At 61.1% G+C, this 20,196-nt stretch overlaps 4 protein-coding genes across 4 annotated transcripts; 1 reads left to right on the top strand and 3 right to left on the bottom strand.

Moving 5' to 3' along the window:
• Positions 1-1,982: 1,982 nt before the first annotated feature.
• On the bottom strand, positions 1,983-3,610 carry PLICBS_002439 (UTP-glucose-1-phosphate uridylyltransferase; the record flags this gene model as incomplete). The annotated part of the gene is made up of 4 exons (XM_018322112.1): positions 1,983-3,273; positions 3,330-3,406; positions 3,464-3,559; positions 3,596-3,610. The coding sequence occupies 4 exons, from the start codon at positions 3,608-3,610 to the stop codon at positions 1,983-1,985; spliced, it is 1,479 nt and encodes a 492-aa protein (XP_018179592.1).
• A 3,772-nt stretch (positions 3,611-7,382) lies between these two features.
• Positions 7,383-8,115, top strand: PLICBS_002438 (uncharacterized protein; the record flags this gene model as incomplete). The annotated part of the gene is made up of 2 exons (XM_018322110.2): positions 7,383-7,913; positions 7,972-8,115. The coding sequence occupies 2 exons, from the start codon at positions 7,383-7,385 to the stop codon at positions 8,113-8,115; spliced, it is 675 nt and encodes a 224-aa protein (XP_018179590.1).
• Positions 8,116-8,344: 229 nt separating this feature from the next.
• On the bottom strand, positions 8,345-9,446 carry PLICBS_002437 (uncharacterized protein; the record flags this gene model as incomplete). The annotated part of the gene is made up of 2 exons (XM_018322109.2): positions 8,345-8,566; positions 8,634-9,446. The coding sequence occupies 2 exons, from the start codon at positions 9,444-9,446 to the stop codon at positions 8,345-8,347; spliced, it is 1,035 nt and encodes a 344-aa protein (XP_018179589.1).
• Positions 9,447-13,111: 3,665 nt separating this feature from the next.
• PLICBS_002436 (uncharacterized protein) lies at positions 13,112-14,029 on the bottom strand (the record flags this gene model as incomplete). Its single annotated transcript, XM_018322106.2, has 1 exon — positions 13,112-14,029. One exon carries the CDS (start codon positions 14,027-14,029, stop codon positions 13,112-13,114), a length of 918 nt encoding a protein of 305 aa, XP_018179586.2.
• Positions 14,030-20,196: the final 6,167 nt, after the last annotated feature.

Below are 20,196 nucleotides of genomic sequence, written 5' to 3'. Positions count from 1 at the left end.
TGCCCGCTAGCGCCGCTCACAGAGACACAACCGGCTTCTATTGTTGCTCTCCAGCACATCCGTGGGTGTCTCTCCCCTCTGTGGGTGTCTTTGTTGCGAAGCCTCTGGGAGTCGGGACCTCGCCCGCCCGTTGCTCCTCAGCCTGGTCAGCGAATGGTGGCAGCCAAAGGTACACCACTACGCCAAGAATACGAAGCCGCGAATATAGGCGCCCTTTTCCCGGCCTGGGGCGCATGCGTCGACGGGTGGCACGCGGAGGCTTCACACTCTTCTCGTGCGTGCTGCGCCTCACACCTCGGTCGGCGGGCAGGCACCCAAGCATCCAAGCACGCGCAGGGTCGCGACTCGCGAGGGCGGTGCAAGTGATGACCCGCCCTGCCAAAGCCCAGAATGGTCGGTCATGGGACTCAAGACGGCAATGCGGTACTGACACGAGCACCATCGGTCATGGCCGGGCAAGCGCCCAAGATGAGCGTCACCACGTTTGCTTGGCTGCTTGCTTGCTTGCCCGGACTTTACTCCGTACTGACTCTGCAGTACAGTATATTTTGCGTGGAGCGTAACGGATCATGCCCTCTCGCCGCGGACGTTCCCCAGACTGCGCTTGCAACGGGTGAGCGGGCAAATGTTGGCCGCCCTTCCGAGGCTGCATTGTCAGAACCAACAGACTACCAACTTTGAACCCCAGCCAAGCATCCATGCCAGCAACCACGCAGGGACCGCGAGAACACCATGGCATTGGCATTGGCACCCCACCATGCCAGTTCGCTTACTCATCCTCTGCATCTCGGCGAGCCTTCCGAGAATGGACTGACATTCCATCGTCGCCTGAAAAGGACGAAAGCCCGCTCCATCTCCGTACACAGCCCTGTCGGCGCGTCGAAGGGCCTCATCTCGTCAATGGGACCATGACCGCTTTTCGCGTCGACCCACGGGGCGAGTTGCGTCGCCGCCGTGCGCCATGGGTCCACGGTGCCCGATTGCCTGCCATGCCTACTATTGCGCCTCCTCAGAGGGAACCACCGACACAGGAATGCGCCCCTGGGCACCAGAGAAGAACATGATCATGACCGCATCATCTGCGTGCCGTCGCGTCTCGTTCAACTCAGACACGTTTGGCTCCTTTGTGAGGGCGTCTGCGGATATGTAGCCCGCAATGACGTTGACCATCACGAGGCATCATCATCATCGGCCGCCTTCGAAAGCCTCACGTCCGCAGGCGGCGGGTCGACCGCGTCCAAGGGGCATCGCCGGTCCAGGCGGCCGCCGCGCGTTGAGGCATGACGCTCCGATCAATCACCACGCCGGTGGTCGTTGCACCCGGTCGTCTGCATAATGATGCCGGATTTCGGGACACCCCTGTGACGGCGCACCGCAGAAGGTCACGAGCCGGCAGACCGTCGGCGGAGGTGGACTTCGGCGGCGACCCGGGTGACGAGTGCGGGTGGGCTGTACGACATCATCTCCCGCCGTCACGACATCGTGCCGCTTGCGAGTCAAGGTCACCTCGGTCGCACGTCGTGTCACCGGCACGGACCCGCGCTTGGGTCGCACAGCTGCCATGGATGTCGGCCCAAGCCCGTGCAGCAAACAGAAACTCTGTTGTGCAGGACACAGCGCGCGTCCATGCAGCCCGTCCATGATCCAATCCACGGAGCCGACTGGCGGAGCAGCCGCAGCAAAGGACGCGAAAAAGACATCGATTAGTTTGTTGGCGCTGAGTTACACTACAGTACCTGTCGGGCGCGCCCATGCGGCTGCTAAATACCCGTCATTCACACCTCCCATCCAGCAACGATAGTCCACACCACAAGATGAAGAGCACCGTTTCCTGCCAGTCCGTCCATTTATGCTGCCATCGCGGCTTTCCCTTGTCCGGCGCGCGGGCGAGACCCGGCGACCAGCCCATGCCGTGATTTTAAATCCCCGCCCACATGAAAAACAAAAAGTCACTTCCTTCCCAGGTAGTACGCTGTTTCCCTTTAATGCTCCAGCAGGCGCAAGCTGCCCTGAACCACCACGTTCTCCAGGATAGAGCCCGGGGGGATATCGATGGTGCTGCCCTCGGTGGCCACGATGATGACGGTGCCCTTGAGCGTGACGCCACGGCCCAGGTTGACAGCGCCGGTAATGGTCAGGTGGTCGAGCTCGAGGACCTTGGGGATCGAGGGAATGCGCTTCTGGAAGTCGGAAACCTTCTTGAAGTCGCCGCCGAGCTTGATGAGAGGGGCGTCGCCGAAGCGGGCGGCGCTCATCTGGAGCTGGCCGTGCTTGAGGGTGTACAGGTCCGACTTGACCAGCATCAGATCCGAGCACGTCTTGACGGGCAGGAAGCGGCGACGCGGCACGTTGACACCGTGAGCATTCTTGAAGTGGCGAATGGCGGCGCCGACAGCCGTCTCGAGCTGAATGATGGAAATGTCCGACTCGCCCTTCTTGTCGCCGGGAATGGTCTTGCCGTTGGGGATGATCTCCATCTCGAGCTCGTCGTTCTCGACGACGCGCTTGATGGCCTTGAGGTTGAGCCAGATGTTGTTGGTGTTGAAGTACTTGAACTTCTTGATCGACTTGAACTCGTTGACATGCTCCTTGGGAACCTGGGCAATCTCAAGCAGACGAACGGAGCCCTCGTAGTCAATGATGGTGCCACCCTTGACGTCGGCCTTGGTCTTGTTGGTCAGCTCCATGATGTACTCGGCCTTGGTCTCCACCATGTGCTGCAGGATGCGCAGGTCGACGACGGCACCGAGGTTGTCGACGTTGGAGAGGAAGATGATCTCAATGCCGCGCTCGATGAGCTTGTCGAGGATGCCCGAGTTGTAGAGGGACTCGAAGACGTCGCCGTGGCCCGGGGGGTACCACTCGGTAATGGAGGACTTGAAGTCCTTGGGGACAGGCAGGAGCGAGTCCTTGAGGATTCTGGGGTATCTGGACTGGTTGAAGGTGAGGATGTCGACGTTGTGGCCCTCGTACTTCTTGATGATGGCGGCGGTGTCGTCGTTGGTGTTGAACGAGTTCATGAGGATAAAGGGCACGTTGACGTCGTAGGTGCGGTTCAGATACTCGATCTGGCGGACCGAGAGGTCAAGGAAGGACATGCCGTCGCGGACTTCGATGACCGACTTGGGGCCGACGCAACCCATTGACGTGCCGAGGCCACCGTTGAGCTTGAGAACGGCGAGCTTGCTGAGGAAATTGACCGACTCGGAGTTGGCAAGGTCCTCGTAGTCGACGACCTGGCCCTGGGCAGGCGGGGCGATGCGGTCCCAGTCACTGAGAGAATGGTCAGCCTGGCGACAACGACAGCAAAGGCGGCAGTGGCCACTTACACGGCGTTGCCCTTGGCCTTGTCGTTGAGATAGCGGCGGAAGAGGGCAAAGAAGTTGTCCATCTCCGTCTCGAACAGCTGGGGGCGCTATGGTCAGCAGACTGGGCAGGCGATCAGAACGTCGAGTGGCTGTACCTTCTTCTGCTCGGTGTCCTCGACCGTCTCGGCGAGGTTGGTCAAGGCATTTCGCATCTGAGCCGCGGCCACGCTGGTCGACGTGTTCTCAAAGGCCTGCGTTTGCCCGATTAGCGATTGTTCGCTACGTACATCTGTGTAAGCCATCGCAGCGGGAAAAGTCTCGGTGGGGCAAGACATCAAGCAAGGCAGGGTAGAGAAAGAGCAAGAAATCGCGGTTATGTAGCCCGAGGGAAGGACGGCGGAGGGCCTTGGCTGGGTCGGGGCAGCGTCGCGAAGAGCATCACTTCGTTATTCTGCAAAGTCACTCGCACCGAGCGTGGAAACGAGTGACATGGGGAAGTGGCGCAAGTTTCGCAGCAGTCTCTGGTGGGCGACCCAGCAACGGATTGGCGGGAGCCGCTCGACTGAACAGTCGAGACTTTGATGCGCCGTCACAGAGAACGAAGCGAGCCAGGAGCGTACAAGAAGGAGGTCGCGTCGGCCGTTGTTCACAGAGTCGGGAGAGCAAGCCGTAGTCGGGACTGATTCAGTGGTGGTTTGCTGTTTTGTTGTGTGCGCTGCAAACATGCGGCAGGAATGGACGGAATCGCAATGCGAAGACGGCGGTCCCAGCACGGACAAGAGCAACGACAGGTGCAAGCAAGGGGATACGGCTGCAACGGGCCATGCGCAAAACGGGCAGGGGAGCAACTTGCCATGTGACTGCGCGTCTTGCCGTGATGGCGTCTCTCGAAGCCATTGTCGTCACCGTCGGCGGCGGCGGCCTTGGGCTTGAGGTGCGAGGGCAGGGAGCTCTTGACACCAGCCATTGTGGGCGATTTATTGAGTCGGCGGGAGGTGGAAGGCAGCTATGTCGTCGTCGATCCGAAGCTGTATCGCGGGGGAGCAGGTCTGTGGAGGAGGAGAGGAGAGGCGGAGGTTGGGAGGAGGGAGAGGCAGGGCGTGGAGGAGGGACGGGAGGACAGCGAAGTTGTCGACGACGAGAGAGTGATGAAACTGGGTCAGGAGAGACAAGACAGGCAAGAGAGCTGCTAGAGGCGGGGCACCCAGGCCTGGCGGCAGTGGTGGGGGGGGGGGGGGGGGGGCAGAGGGAGGCGCGAGGGGCGGGATTGGGGGGGCAGACACCCCTGCACGGTGAGCCGGGCGGCCTATCAAGGTGGCCCTGTAGCCTCCTTTGCCTCCCCTTGTAGCGAGAGAGCTCCAGCTGTTGCTCCTGGGGTGGGGGGGGCAAGGCGGGCAGTGCATCCGCTCCCGCCTAGGTTCTCATGGATGCGGTGAAGGCGTCGTGAGACGAGGCGTGCCGAGCTTCAATTGTCAGCGGCTTGCAGCGTTGCGACGTCGCGGCCGGGCAGTAGGCAGGTACAGGTACGCACCATTGGGAGATGACAGCTCTGCATTGTCGTGCTGTGCAACTCTCCAGCTGGCGACTGACGCCACCACCACCTCAGGCACCACCTCTTCTACCTAACTTAGTAGGTAGGCGGGGTCGCGAAGCACCTAATCGCAGGCGCCGCTGCAGCTGTGCGTGCTGTGCTGGTGGTGGTTGACGTCAGGCCGGCGTCGACGGACGGGTACAACAGAGCAAAACATGATTGATGCCCCGTGGCGATATTGTACATTGCGGTAACTGATGAACCCCGACGAACACCTCGTGCAACTTGCGCCTACAGAGTACTCGGAAGACGACGGTGGCCCCAACCAAACGAGGCTTGCTTTCCATCAACTCGGATGCCCTCGTCGCACCGTGTTCGCGAGCCGCCTCCCCTCCATTGGAAAACTTGCCCATCCCCAGCAAGCCCAATTTCAGCACCCGCTCATCAAAAACCCGGTCCATTTTGTTTCGGCTCGCTGCCACCCCCACCGCCTACTTTCCAGCAGCAACGGCGGCATCCGTGCCATCCCAGTCCCCTTTGCCCCAAACCCATGGGATCCCCATGGCCAGCCAGCCCATGCCGTTTCCCATCTCGCGCCAGGCCCGCCCTCGGGAGCATGGACGCAGATGAAGAATCGCCCAACAAGGAAGGGGTGGCAAAAAAGTTGTCAAAGGGGTGACTCGACACGAGGGGGAAAAAATGATTGCAGGTGCGTGCGTTCGTGCATGCGTCGTGCAAAGCGTGCATGACGGACAGGCCGCTGCAGACTGCAAATCCTTTTTTTCCCTCGCCCCAACCCAACCCAACAAACAACAACGGACGCCGCCTTGGACGACGGCGACGGCGACACCAACTTTGCATGGAAGGCCGCCACCAATACCACCCCGTCGCCCGCGCCCGCCACGTTCTACCACCGCCCGCTAACTGACTTAACAGATGCGGACTGGTCCAGCCCACGGCCGGCCGATCGCCGGGGCGGCAACTACCACGTTTAGTAGCAGCAGCAAGCAAATTTGTCGCCGCCATTTTTGGGCGCGCCATGCAAGCGCGGACGCCAGCGCAACCGCCATGCCATCGGTGATCGGTGTCGACGGTGGATCGAGAACCGGCCGCCTGGGGCGGCGAAAAGAGCGCACGCACGCATTTCTCTGGTGCGTGCGTGCGTGCCCACCGAAACGGTACCTAGACGGCCGATGACAGTCGTTCGTTCTCGACTCGGTGCCTCGTCCACACCGTCGGGCAAGCACATCATCGCCCGTCGACGACGCAGCCCAACGGCGGCCGCAGCCGTTGCAGCGGGAGCCAGACAGGGGGCCTGCCGCTGGCCGGTGCGGCAGATGGGGCGGCGTGATTGGGCCGACCGCTGATGGCATCTCATTATCGCCTCGCCTCGACAGGGGGACACCCATCACGATTTGGTGGTCGGTCGGCTGCGTCGTGGTTGTACAAAATGATATGATAGCATAGCATCAGGCCGCCTGTCATGTCGACCTGTGCGTGTCGCGCCTGTTCTTGCCCACTGGGCCGCCGTACTTATTATAGCACAGCAATCACTCGCACAGCCGCAGCGCAGCGCAGCATCGTACAGCGTACCTACCTACCTACGTACCCAACAGGTGACAGCCCGGTGCGGTGCGGTGCGGTGCGGTGCGGTGCGGTAACACCACAGCCGAGCTTAAACGACGTCCTCAATAAATCAAGGTTCTCGAAGCTCCCCCTGACACCGACACGTGGGGACGGCATTGGCTGGAGTCGCTGTCCCTGGGGCTACTATTTCTGGTTCCGGGCGGCGGCCACATCATCTCATGACCATGCCCGCCTCATCTCGCCTGAGGCCCCCCTGATGAAGTGACCGACCACGCGGCCCTTTGTGTATCAAAGAGGAGATAATTAATTACTTCGTTCCCTACACAGCCACAGGCGTCGCAGTGCTTCACCACAAGAGGCCCTGTGGCCGGCGCACCCACCACCCCCCGGGCCGAGATTCTCCGGCTCCGGCCCTCTGCCGGCCGGCCGACCGGTCGACCACTGACTGATTCATTCCTCCACCACCGCATTGACGAATCCACCTCGCGTCCTTCCATCCCACGCCCTCCACCCGCCGTCCGGCAGCCGCACCGAGACCACCGAGACCCAGCCCTGCCACAACGTTGCATCCTCCCCCGGCCACCCGTTTCGCCCGCCTGCCCGCCCGCAAAAAGGGCATCTCCGCCTGGTCGCTGTTCCGCCCGTGGCGTGCCTCGATCCGGCAACCGCAGTGGTCCGCCAGCCCTTCCGGCGCGCCGGGGGCCTTTCAATGCGCTGCTGACCTCCCCGGCGGTCCCGTCGTTTCCGCCCTCCGCCGGCCGTGACGGAGCCAAGCCAGTCAAAGTTATGACTACCTCGCGCCCCAGCCCGTCGGCACCTTGAAGTTTCTGCCTTGCTTTGCTTTGGCTTCGCTTCACGAAGTACGGATCGCTTGCGACACAAAGCCCGGTGCTGCTGCAGACCACCGACGCCTCACGAACGTCCCAGCAGACCACACCAGAACCCAGAACTCCAACATGGGCTCCCTCGACCCCATCCCCTACTGGCATTACAACGTCCCCGAGGCCGACCGGACGCCGGAGTGCCCTCCGTTCCTCCTCAACCTCAGCGACAAGGACCGCCGCATCGTCGGCTCCCCGGACTCGTCCTTCACCCGCCTCACCTGGGCCCAGGTCCGCGCCCTCATCGCCGCCAACGAGCTCGAGCGCTTCCAGCGCGTCCCCTCCCAGCTGCGCCGCTACAAGGCCTACACCCACCGCCAGGCCGCCGCCTACGGCTCCGTCGCCGCCTTCATCCTCGGCGAGCGCCTCCGCTGGCAGGAGCCCATCGTCGCCCGCGGCCTGCCCTTCCAGCACCCCGACGACGACGTCCGCATCATCTTCAACGACTGGCCCTACGGGCTCGACAAGCGCATCGTCCACCTCGTCGTCTGGACAAAGTTTGAGCTCGAGTCGGATCCCACCACCGGGGACCTCACCGACAAGGCCCGCGCCGCTATCGACAACTACGTGTCCAAGACGTTCCGCTCGCGCGTCGCCGCTGACAATGTAAGTCGTGTTTTCGCCGTCTCCGTAGCTTCTCCGTGCACCGTGTTCATCTCTGCAGGTCTCGTGGTTCAAGAACTGGTCCGCCCTCAAGTCGATTCACGCCGTCGAGCACTTCCACGTCATGCTCTTCGACCCCGACCCTACCTTCATCCACGAGGTCACAAACGGCGACGTGCCCCAGTGCGAGATTTCTGATGTGTAATGACTTGCGATGACATGGTAATGATTTTTCGAGATTGATTCGTCCCTTGCCTTGGACACTGCCGGAGTTTTGGATTGGGCATGGCAGATTTGATACCTTAGACTGGGCACTATAGACAGACTAGATAGCGGCATGGTCTACACCATCTTGCATTATATTATGACAACATGCAATTATATCCAATCGGTGTACATGATGTCGTCTCTATCATCGCGTCGCCGCTACATAGCTAGTGATATACTCGTACGGGCACATCCCTCGTATTGACGCGCAGTTCCACTGACGGGGCATCAGCAAAAGGCACCGCTATCGGCTTGTCGACGATGATCTTGAGTTGCGAGCCCGATCCGTCAACCGGCTCCGCCCTCTCCAGCCGGAGGTACAGCGTGACTGTTTCTGCGATATCTGAAGCCAGCGCCTCCAGAGTCCCAAACGATGAGTTCTCCATCCTCTGCGCGCGGGGGGTTGTCAGCATTCAGCATGTCCTCTGGCACAACGCGAGTAGAGGCAGGACTCACATCAACAATCTTAGACTCGAGGGCGTTGAAAATGTCATACGTCGCGTCGTAGTTGTCCACCTCGACGCTCACAATCGCCGCCTGCCGGGCCTCGCGCTCGTTGTCGTTGATGCCGATGAGCGTGGGCACGCGCAGGTTCTGCAGGCGCAGCGTGCGGCCGTAGATGCGCATGGTTGTGCCGACGAGATCGTTGCCGAACACGCCCGTGTAAGTGAAGCTGGGGCCGTCGCCGACGAGGGACGCCTTTGGCAGATGACCTGTCAGCTCGATGCAGCGCACCGATCGGAGGTTTCGCAGGAAAGGCGCCGTGGCAGCCGACGACGCGGAGAAGGGGTGGCCGCCGTCGTCATCGTCGGCATCGATGGGGCTGCCGTTGTGGTAGAAGCCGGTGAGGTCCATCCAGATCCAAGTGAGCACCTCGCACAGGCTCAGGGGCCACGTCGAGGAGGATGCAGTCACGGACGACGATGCGCCGGCGGGTTGGGACCCGGCCCCGGCAGCAGGAGCCGAGGATGAAGGCTCCGGGGAGCACGTCTCGGCGGCAAGACGGTCGAGGCTTGCAATGATGGCCTTGCTGAGTTGGCCATAGTGGACCGTATCCGACGCGAGGGCGTCCGCCGACGAGGTGCCGCTGAAGGGCTGACGCAGCTCGACCTTGCACGAGATGAGGATGGGCTGCAAGCGGCCGCGGCGGCCCCAGGCATCGTTGGGGCCCTTGACCGTGGCCTGGAGGTTGCGGACGCGCACGACAGCAGGGGCCTCGCCGACTGCCACGTGCAGCTGCCAGAGGTTCCGGGGCGGAATGGCTGACATGCTTCCCGGCGTTGGCGATGATAGATGCCTCAAGTCGAGGTTGCGACGATGCTGCCCACGCGGCCGACTTCGGCTCGGCTTCCGGCGCAGACGAGGTGCGCACGAGTGAGCTCAGATCAGCTCAGCTCACCTCCCGCGCGCACAGCGGCGGGTGAAGGCGTCGTCGCCGGTCCAGTCCGCTGCCGGCCGGACGAAAAGTCGGCTCGGGGGAGGGCTGCCTAGCGTTGACCCCGCGAGGAAGTTGCGATTGCTGCTTCGCGGCTTCCGTCGCTAACGGGGGAGGGGCGGATGGATGCCTGAAAGTCTGAGGCCACGAAAAGATGCTTGAGGCAAGAGCTGCCCAGGGCAGACGCTGATGCGGCGATTGTCCTGGTCGGATGTCGTCAGCTAGGCCCGTCGGGCGTTGATGGATCTCTGCAGCTGCATCACTCATACCCTTATCCGCTGCGAGCCGTGAATACTCCTTGCTCCGATGCGGGGCACCGGCACCGGCAAGCAGCGCTGGCACTGGCACTGTCACTGGCACTGGCGCTCTCAACCCCAGGGGCGTATAGGCCGTCGATTGCCACGCCAAGAGCTCGGCTCATCCAGCGACCAACGTCCAATCGCACAGATGTGGTCACGCAGGTGATGCTGAAACCACTGGGCACTGCGTCTTCGATCGATTGGATTCGGTACGGTCCTGTACCGAAGCACCCGGTGATTGTGCTGTCGGGCTGACGTCTCACTAGCCCGGCTGGCGGCGCCTTGTTCGGCCAGTGCCGCCAGCCTACCCTGTATCCACGCGCGACTTCGCGATTCTGTCTCCAGGTCACATCTCAGCAACATCGAGGAGGTCGGGTTGTGATGCCCTGTGTGACCCCGGCCGTCGGCATGCTTCAGCCCGTGGCAACTTTGACACATCGACAGCGCTTTGGGCAGGGCCGGCAGTTCACTAACACCACCGCCTCAAACACTGTGCGCCAGGAAGCGTGACTTACACCATCCATGAAACGCCTGGAGAGGGCATCAACAGCCGGTTACCAATTTCTCGGAATCGACAGTGGACATTGGAACGGCAACAGGGGGACGGTGTTGCATGTTGCAGCAACCTACATACCTACACGCGGCGTGGATGAGGAAGTACGGCCCCCTCGCATGCAGTCTCAAAAATCGACGTCCATCTGCCATCCCTCCTCAACTAAGTTCACATCACGAGCGGCCTCGTCCCGTCCCGCCCTCAGACAGAACAGACGAGGCGAACTAGCACAGGTTCCGCAATACATGAGATGCCCACGAAGACGAACTCACAATTGAGCATGAGTCGACCCAGGCAGGGCTCGTTTCGGAAATGCTTGAGAGATCACTCAAGAAGGCCAGCATATCCCGGCCAGGGAACACCGCTCGCCGCTCGGGTGTGTTTCGGCCCCTTCCGCAAGGCGAAAACTTGCAGCTGGGAAACGTCACTGCCGACGTCTGTACCTGCATACACACGCCTACCTGACAATTGCTCTCTTGCACCGGAACCACTGGTTCCGACAGAGTGGACAATTCTGCGTCCGGTGCCGGCAAATGGGCACTAGAGACCGCTGCCCGCCTCGCCACGTATCTTGCAGGACTCAAGAGACAGCCTGGAAGCCAAAGGCATGAGGCATGACTGAGTGCTGAGTTCTGGAGAGCTTACCCGGTAGCAGCAGCCATTGCCACCGACAATCAACGAAGCATCATGACGGGCCTCGGAGGACATGCCCAACACAGCATAAACCACCACGACCGCCCCACAGCCGGCAAACGAGTGGAGTCAAGTCTTGCAGTAACGTCTCCTTGTTTCTTGGTTCGACCCCCACCCCAGGAGGCGAGCCAAATTGCCAAAAGAGCCCCAAATTGTCGACTTCAGCCGCAGCGCGCCGTTGCTGTACGTCTTTCGCGGGATGCAACCCAGCGCCGCCAAGGAGATTGTCTCTGTTCGCACAGACTGGACCGCCCAAGGCCGACGGAGCCGAAGGCTCGCCAACAGCACCAGGGGAAAGATCGCGATCGGCGACGACGTTATGCTCTCTGTCTCGGCCAACAAGTTGACCGTGCCGTGCACGTTATGTCCGACCCGACGCAGACTGCGGGGGCGGCAACGGCGTCTTCTTTTGCCGGTGGCTGGCGGGCGGGATGGCGGCCAACAGGACCAAGAGACAGACCAGGGCCAGGCGGCGAAGAGGACGGGGGGGACAAGATGCAGAAGGCCCGATCTTTGCCCTGTCGTGCGACGACAGCCTGCCTTGTCACCGCAGCACGCGCAGAGGCCGAGAATCAGCCAACGGACACTGGGGCCGGAGTATTCGCCGCAAGCAATCCCGCCGCCTTGAGCTGTTCATCAACTTACATCAATCGGTCGCTTGGCGGCCACGTTTTTTGCACTCCCCGTTCGCGATCTCGAGCCCCTGGAGGGCAGGCCACGCCACGCCGCGGCCCCCTGCACTCGTAGGGCGTCCAGGCCCAGCATCGTGGGTTGCGGCAGTGGAGCATGCTCTCGGTGCGGCCACTTTCCCTTTTCATCGTCGACGGGCAGGGGAGGGGGTAACGGGCCAGGGGACGTGCATGTAGCCGTCGCTTGTCTGTGCGAGAGTGTGCGAGGACAGCTCCCAGCCTCGTCGGATGCCGAGTCGTCGTACGACGACGCGGACACGGCTGGCCCCTGGACGGAGCACTCGTGCCTGAAGCTAATGCCAGCAGGGACAGGCTCGCTTCGGCAGCCTTTTCGCCTTCGAGCGCTGCCCGGTGCAGACGCCCACACCCTCACTGGGAAGGCCCCATACTGGAGCGCCAGGGCGTCTTCTAGAAGGCCCGCGGCCGCGGAACCCCTTCCGTCTCCCTTTGGGGCGAGGAAACAACCCCTTTCCACAGGGGCAAGGTCTGCATTGATTAGTGACGGGCGATGGAAGACAAGGTAAGGTGGACTTCAAACATGTCCTTCACCGGCTTCTTCCCCCTACCCAGGCCCGCAGCGACCATGCAGGCAAGGCAAGGCAAGGCAAGGCAAGGCAGGCTACTTTGACCCGCGGCGCAGGGGAAACCCAATTGCTCCTGCGAGCTCATGCGATTGCCGCGTCGCGATGCACCCCTTGAGGCACCCAAGGTTGCCAAGGCACCTGTCGCCTTCTTTCGCATCCCCACTGACCAAGTTGTGCCGGCGCGGCTGCTCGACTCAAACATCCGACCCATTGTTGGAATCATCCCCTCGAGAGTCCTCTTGATTCATCAGGGTCGGGCCCGCCCCTAACTCCGTATGCCTATCCTATCCCCCACCCGAGACGAGACGATCCTCTACCGCCTCGTGGTAGATTTCGAGGGCCCACCGATTTGGAATTTGCCAAATCCGCAGATCCTGGATAAACAAGTCCCCTTTTCGTCATGACGCCACACCCGGACGACGCTGATCGCTCTCGACGAAGCCAAAAGCCCAGCAAGCCGCGCGAGTCAACCCAGTCGAATCGGCCAAGCCAGTGGAGCCCCAAGCGCACTCGCGCTTGCACCTGGAGATGGGCCGTATCGAGCCTAGGTAGCATTTGGGCTGCAGTCTCAGACATTGCGATACGCGACGACATCCACGTTCGCTTTCACGCACAGACGTCTTTTTCATTGTACGCCTAATTTACCAACTGCCGGCGTCTCAATGCCATCCATCGCCATCTTCACTTGAGCAGGTACTTGCCCGCGATTGGAATCCCACCGTCCCCGCCGCGTTCGTCCACCCCCTTCTGCATGTTGGCAGCCAGCCCTGCCAGGGCGCCGCCGTCGACCCCCTCCTCGTCGCACGCGCGCAGAATGGTCCTCAGCGCCGTCAGCTGCATCCCCAACGGGTTGCCCAGGCTGTCCTCCCAGCGTTCCTGGTCGATGATCTCTGACATCTGGCTCAAGTACGGGACCAGCGAGCCGACCAACGGGATCATGGCCTTGTTTACCCCTGGCGTCACCTGCGGAGCCTCGCCCGCCTTCAACCCCGCCTGGCGCTGACGTTTGAGGAGAGCCATGCCGACGAACGCTCCGGCGAACAGGCCATACATGGCCGACAGCGCGGCGAGGTCCACCATCGACGCGGCCCCTGGGTCCTCCCCCTCGTACACGGCGCGGCCAAATGGTCCCAGCAGCTCCGGGACGCGGTTGCCCGTGAAGCTGGCTTCCGTTTCTCCGCTATACATGATGACCATGTGCGGCGTAGCCACCATCTCTGGCGTGCCCATGATGCCACCGTCAAAGTAGAGCGAGGCGCCTTGATCCTTGAACCAAACCTCGGCGTCCCGGCCCTGCTTGGGTGTACCGGTTGTGAGGTTGACAATCGTCTTTCCTTGGAGGCTGGACGCCGAAGAGCCCAGGGCCGTGTACATTGTGTCGTAGTCGAGAAGGCAGATGACTACGACGCCGTCGTTGTGGACCAGGGCGGCGTTGATATCGCCCTCAAGTGCGGCGCCGGCGTCGACCAGACCCTTGACCTGTGGGCGGTCTGTCGTCCTGTTCCAAACTGTAATGGGCGTGTCGTTCTTGAGCAGGGCGTGGCCTAGGGCGGCGCCCATGTTGCCGATGCCAACAAGTGTAATTCGCTGCCGAGACATGGTGGTAGTTGATGAGGCTCTGGCGAAGCCGTCTTGTAGATGCTGAGTCTGTGTGTCTTGGAGTTGATGCTCCAGCTTTGACTCTCATCGCGAGCACTCCTTTTATACATTGGCTCCTGGCGAAGCCATCCGCGGGACCGCCTCGCATCGTCCCGATCTCCATCTCATCGCGGAGTTTGTAAGCAAGAGTCTGGCTAGTGAACTTTCATCATGACCAAGCCAGGCCTTGGCCGTGCCATTCTCGTCCTCGCATTCATCGCATGTGCGTTCAGCGGGCGGAGTTTTCTCGTCAGCTCCGACCCTAGTGAGTCATGCTGCACGCGAGGAACGTTGAAAAAAACAAGCTTAATTCGACGTTGAGCGGTCAAGTCTGTCAGTCTGCAGACAAAGAATCGGACAAGAGTGACGCCGCGTTGCCCTCATTGCGGGGATCGCAAGCTGGGTCCATGCTGAAGCCGCTGCTTAGAAATCAAAGCCAGTTCACTTTTACATGCTTCTTTGCTTGCCGCATTCACGCTTTCAGAAAATACCTCGACGACATGGGAGACCTTGACAGTTTCTGAAAGAGATTGGCGGCAAGCAAGCCGTGTTGAATTCCTCAACCGGAGCTGGAATCTGTGCACGGCTGATCATTGGGCTTGAAGGCAGCCGCGACAAGGCGGGCAGTCCATTGCTCAAGCATTTGGCGTCCTGAGAATAGGTTCACCGCGGAAAGACGAAAAGCTGTACGCACTCATAATGCCTTTTCTGGTGCCAGTCAGTGCCTAGAGTCAGTCTTGATCTTGGTGGTACTCGTCTCGCCGGTTGACGAGATCTTTCGCGGTGCCGACACGAACCACTAGAATTAAGCTTGCCGTAGTGTCTGCGGCGGCAGCGGCCCCAACGGCCCGAGCCCCTAGGGCTGCAACGCACTCGAGCTGTTGGGGTCTGACCAGCGTCATGGTGCCCTCCCTTGCCATTCGGCGTGTTCCCGGCCATTTTCGCCGCTTGAGACTCGCCAGAACAGGCTCGATGCTACACACGTTGATCGCGTTGTTACACCACAGAAATGCACACTGCTTATGCCCGTTAGTTTGGCCATGGTTGTCAAGCCGTTGCCTCCTCGACCGACGGGCGAATAGCAAGATGAACCAGGGTGCTCTTATACTGTCGCGGCCTTGCCCCTGATGCCAGCAGCCGATGTTCCGGTGACATGTCCAGGTTTCCATGTCAGACGTCGGCATCCATCTCCTCGGCGCATTGTGTTAACATGGAGGTGAAACGTGCCCCAAACAGCCCTGTTAAGACCAAAGCGCGACACATTGGCCACGTTCGACCTGGATGATAAAGGCTGGGTCCAGAAGAAGCAGCTTCAAAGGCTGAAACGACCATGTTGTGGTGGCGCCGGTCGTCCAGGAGGAACACGACAACACACTGCATTGCGGTTTCTCCTGACGAACAAGTTTGATGATGGCGGCATGCACTGCTTGCGGCCAATTCACCGAGCCTCTGTCCACAAGGACAACGTCTGAGGCAAATGTGTTAAGGCTGCCGGGTGAGCAGCATTCGAGACTCACATGCCAAATTTCTAGCGAATTTAGAGGATCCCCGTGATCGGGCCTGGACTTCCAGTGTCCTTGCGGACCGGTGCGTGCAGGGCACATCGTCCCTTGGCGTGGTTAACATGGGTGTGCAGGCCACTTCGATAGTCTGGCAACCCCCGATCTTCAGCGGCAGGCAGGAGATCAAAGAAATGATAGTATGATCATCGTGAGCAGCGAATTCAAAGGAGGCACACCAGCGAGCTCTCGCCCGCGGTCGATGTGAAGACTGAGAAGAACGGAGTGGCTGACGTGCCGGAACGCAGCATCTTTGGAGCGCCGTGAGGTCCGCCAGAAGGGTTTCACCACTACCACATGCAGCCACAGTATGTTTCACTGCTTGCCCCAACTCGACAGAAGCGGAGTGTGCCATCCAAGTCCGTGGTAAGTTGCTGCGATTCACCTGACCCAGCGGTCCCGGAGAAGTCTGGTTGCGGAGCGGAACTGGGGCGTGCCGAGGAAGGCTATTGAAATCGGCTCGCTTGGTGGCTCCCCACCAGCCGTTGAGGTAATTTGCACGACTTCATAGTCTCCGTTGGAAATTCCTTGCGAAGCAGGTTCGATCCGTCTCCAGTATGCCATCTTCGGCGTGTGTGGCTGAGGGCCCCTGGTTCCTGGCGTATGCAGGCAACATTGGCGCACCGAGGCTTTGGTTGGCATCCAACAGCACGTGCTGGTGTCAAGCCATCTCCCGGATCCCCGGGGCTCACAGAGCAGCTCGTTCACTCCGTTCGGTCACGCCAGGACAGAAGATGTGCGCCATGGAGGTGGTGTCCGTCACGTCCCTGATCTGTGGCAGCTGTCATACTGGAAACAGCGTGCAAGTGAGGCATTTGGAAACCCCAAGAGTGTTTGGCGCGAGTTAGGATGAAGCAGCCCCATCATGTGTGCACTTCTGTAACCAGTATGAGCTCCGAGGTTCAAGAGGGGCTGACGAGCGCCACTGGTCGACGGTTGATCCTGGGCCTGGGGCTAGTTCCAAAGCGGTTCTCCCCGGATGTCTCAATGTCGATCCTGCGTGGACCCCGCGAAAAGGCTCCCGCTTGAGTCGGGCTCGAGCTGGTGGCGTGCAGATTCAGACACCCATATCAGCGTCGAGAAGCATGTCAAGTGATTTCCCCGCGTCCAGTGTTGAGGTGGCCGAAATTTCCGGCGTCACGGCAGCCATCAGTCTCGGGATGCTTCGCAGCGACGAGCCCGATGGTGGAGGGGAGCAGCGTCATTGAACGAGGGGTGTTGCTGGTGTCGACGTCGACTGCCGACCGACATGGGTGTCTGACGCTCAAAGGCGGCGTGACCATGGCCAACAAGGCACAGCGAAGACATTGTTGGTTGGAGCGGATGGGGCGTGCTCGTGAGTGAAGATGTTTCTCGTGAGAGGCGGACCGAAGCGCATACGAATGTGCAGGATCTGTTGTCCTGATCAGATGGGTACAAAGTACAAGTGCTTCGTACAGTACTTGCCAATGCCACTTTCCCCAGAGGCAGGAGCAGCCCGCCGTGCTGGAGGCTGGCAGCAGGGCAAGCGCAACGCAGCAACAGTGGCAGTGGCAGCCCTGGAGCAGTGCAGGGGTTCGTGTGGAAGGATACAACGGCCGCAGATGGGCCAGTCATAGGGCCAGGCCACTTTCTCATACTCTGACAGGCCCCGCGGCTCAGGCACCGCACCATGTCAGCGCCTGCATCGACTGCTGACTGGCCAATTCGGCGCGGCCAGTCCTCTGTGACTCGACGTCGACGCGCCTTGGGCTGTAGCCGTCACCTTGCAATGGGTTTGCCTGCGCTCAGTGGCGAGCAAAGCGCCGTGACGGATTACAAGTGTCCAGCTGGGATCGCCACGGCCAGATCAAGGCAATCACCAACCGGCAGGCCTGTCTGGTTCCCCAGAGTATGGGCCGGGCCCCTTTGGATCGAGAGACAGGGGTTGACCAGGCACAGCAGGGATCACAAGCTCACGACATCTCGAGAGGCGTTGGCCAGATCGAGCCACGCTGTTGTGCTCGCACCACTTCGCTGCAAGCCACCACGCCGGCTCGGTTCCCATGACCACCTGTCTCAGGCGCCGTGTCGACTGTCCGGCCAGCCAGCCAGCCTTGTTTGGAGGCGGGCTGCGGGAGCACAACATTTCCTCGCGATTCTCGCATGCGAGACAGATGCGCCACCTGACGGGAAGCGGTCGGCTGTTGCGACCCTCGAGCCCTGTCTTCAGGCTGATCATGAGGCCCTAGGACGACCATCAGTGACGACTGGCCGATACTCGCACAGACGAGCGGAACCCGCCCGCATGGAGAGCATCCTTGAGGAATACACATGCTGCCCCATACGGCCAAACTCTCCGCGTCCTTTGTCGATTTGCACGCTGACGGAAGACGGTGGTCGGGCATTTTTAAAATGAGCGATCGGCAGCCGGACGGGGCCCGGGGTATCCCACGGGCCCGTGTGCGCTGCCGCCGGTTGACGTCGCCAAGCGGCTCAACGACGCGCCGGGGCCCGCGCGCGCGGCCAGGCGTTGACTGACCTGATACACAGGCGTGAAGCCTATGTGTTGACGTTACTTTCGACGCCTTGCTGGGCGGGCACGATTGCGGTGGACTGCGACCAATGGCGGACACAGCCTCAAGAAAGTTTTCATGTCGAAAGCTAGGACTGAGGAGGTGCAGTAATGTCGAGCAATTATACATATTCTTGCCAGGGTGGGTGCGGAGGCTGTGGGAGCGGCGGGTGAGACGGGTCGGCCAAGACCAGCCATTGGGCTGAAAGGCGAGGCAACATTATGCGTTGGATGCACGCGGCCACTTGTATCCAAGACTGGTTCGTGTCGGCCCGCTGCGCGGCTCGTCTGGACCGTCTCGATTGAGCTGGCGTCCGAATTGATTGATTGCCACCGCTGCTCGCCGTTTCTTCGCCACGGACACGGGCCGCAGGCACATCGGAGCGCACGCCGGGGCAAGTGGCGTGAGCAGCGAGATGTTGGAGGACTGAGCGATCGCACACGGTCCGCCAGCAAGAGCCATCCGAAACGCACACGAAGACGCAAGTCGGGCGGCACCCAGGCCGGCAGTGGGATTGCCATGGCCCGTCATGGATTGGTGGACGGCTGCGGCGTGATGGCGCGAGTTGCAGGGAGCAGCGACCAACAGCCCTCGGGTCCGGACGTGGGACCGCGAGCATATCCCTGTATTTTGCCGGCACGGACAGCCAGTGGACGGACAGAATGAAGAGGGCGTACGCACTTGGTGTCTGGTACTTGCACGGCTTGATGTCAGTGGTCGGCGACTGAGAGATCAGAGACTTGGGCGGCTGGGGCGTGTCAACCAAGAAGACGGAACGCGACGCAACTCTCCAAGTCAGGCACGCCTTTCGCTTTGGTTTCCCGCTGCGTCCCGCGTGTCGCATGTGCAGATGGAGATGCACCTCAGCTGCAGCGCAACCCGGGGCGCATGAAGCGCGGCGGAGCATCGAGCAGAGCAGGGCCCGTCAGCACCTCATCTGCGCCTGGTCAGCAAAAGTCGCGTGTCAGGTCAGCACCAACCCAGCACAAGGTCCCCGTAACCTTTGTGTGTGTGTGCGGGTGCGAAGGGACTAAGAAGGTAACGTGCATGCGAGGGCGACGAGGAGCATGCAGACCTGCATGCTTGCACCGCGTTAGCACCTCGTGCTTCATACTGTGCAGAGGTCCTGGGCTCGTGGGTGTGTGTGGTTCCCAGGAGGAAGGCGCTCCTGTCCAGCTCCTGCCCGGGATGGGTGCCAACTCCCGGACGGTCCCGTCGACAAGACGGAAGTCGTAGTGCTGCAGGTGCTTTCCCCGTGCGAGGTACTATATACTGGCCTCGTGTTCTTACTTTACACCTGAGGCAAGTCTGCTCAGTCCTCACCGCAACGAGACTCCGTGGGAACTCTCCAGAGAGCAAACTCGTGCAGTGCCTTTATACTCGGAACTCTTTGCTCCCCTCGCAAGTCCCAACCAACAGCTCGCCGCGCCCACCAGTCAGTCCCCTCGACTGTCTGACACGCTCAAAGGCCTGCCCCGTCCCGCCCCGCTTCTGCACACCACCCACCCATACCCAGGCCAGGGTCAGGGACGGCAACCTCGACGCCCCCAGACGGGCCTGTCTGCTTCTCTCCTCCGCCTAGGTCCCGTCTGCTGCGCTGCGTCGCGTCGGTCCCGTCGTCAGTCGTCACCCAACCCCTCCCCCCGCCGCCACAGTCCCGGCTCGCCACGAGTTGACCTTGTCGCCGCCACCTCGGTTTTTCTTCTTTCCAGCTCCCAACGTGCGATGCACGAGGCAGGGAAACATGCATCACCGACTCGCGCGCTGTGGCGAATCGCCATGCCTCGCCTCGACGTCGCCAGCAACAGCCAAGGCTGTGTCCGAGCCGGTGCGCGATGCGGAAGGACGGGACCACTCGGTTTTCGCCCATGTTGGTGTGCATCTGTCACGGTCTCCAGGCACAGGCCCATCGTTGCAACATCGATAGGCATGGAGCCCGGGTCCCAACTGTCAGTGTCCAAAGTCGAATTACTGGCTCGGCCCCTTCTCCAGGCCTGTTCGCATATCCTCGAATAAGTCGTCACCGGCCAGCCGG

This window comes from Purpureocillium lilacinum (genome assembly GCF_023168085.1).
Source record: "Purpureocillium lilacinum CBS 284.36 DNA, scaffold_2, whole genome shotgun sequence".
Lineage (NCBI taxonomy): Eukaryota > Fungi > Ascomycota > Sordariomycetes > Hypocreales > Ophiocordycipitaceae > Purpureocillium > Purpureocillium lilacinum.
Note: the sequence above shows the minus strand (reverse complement) of the source record. Positions and strands in the feature narration are given on the sequence as shown.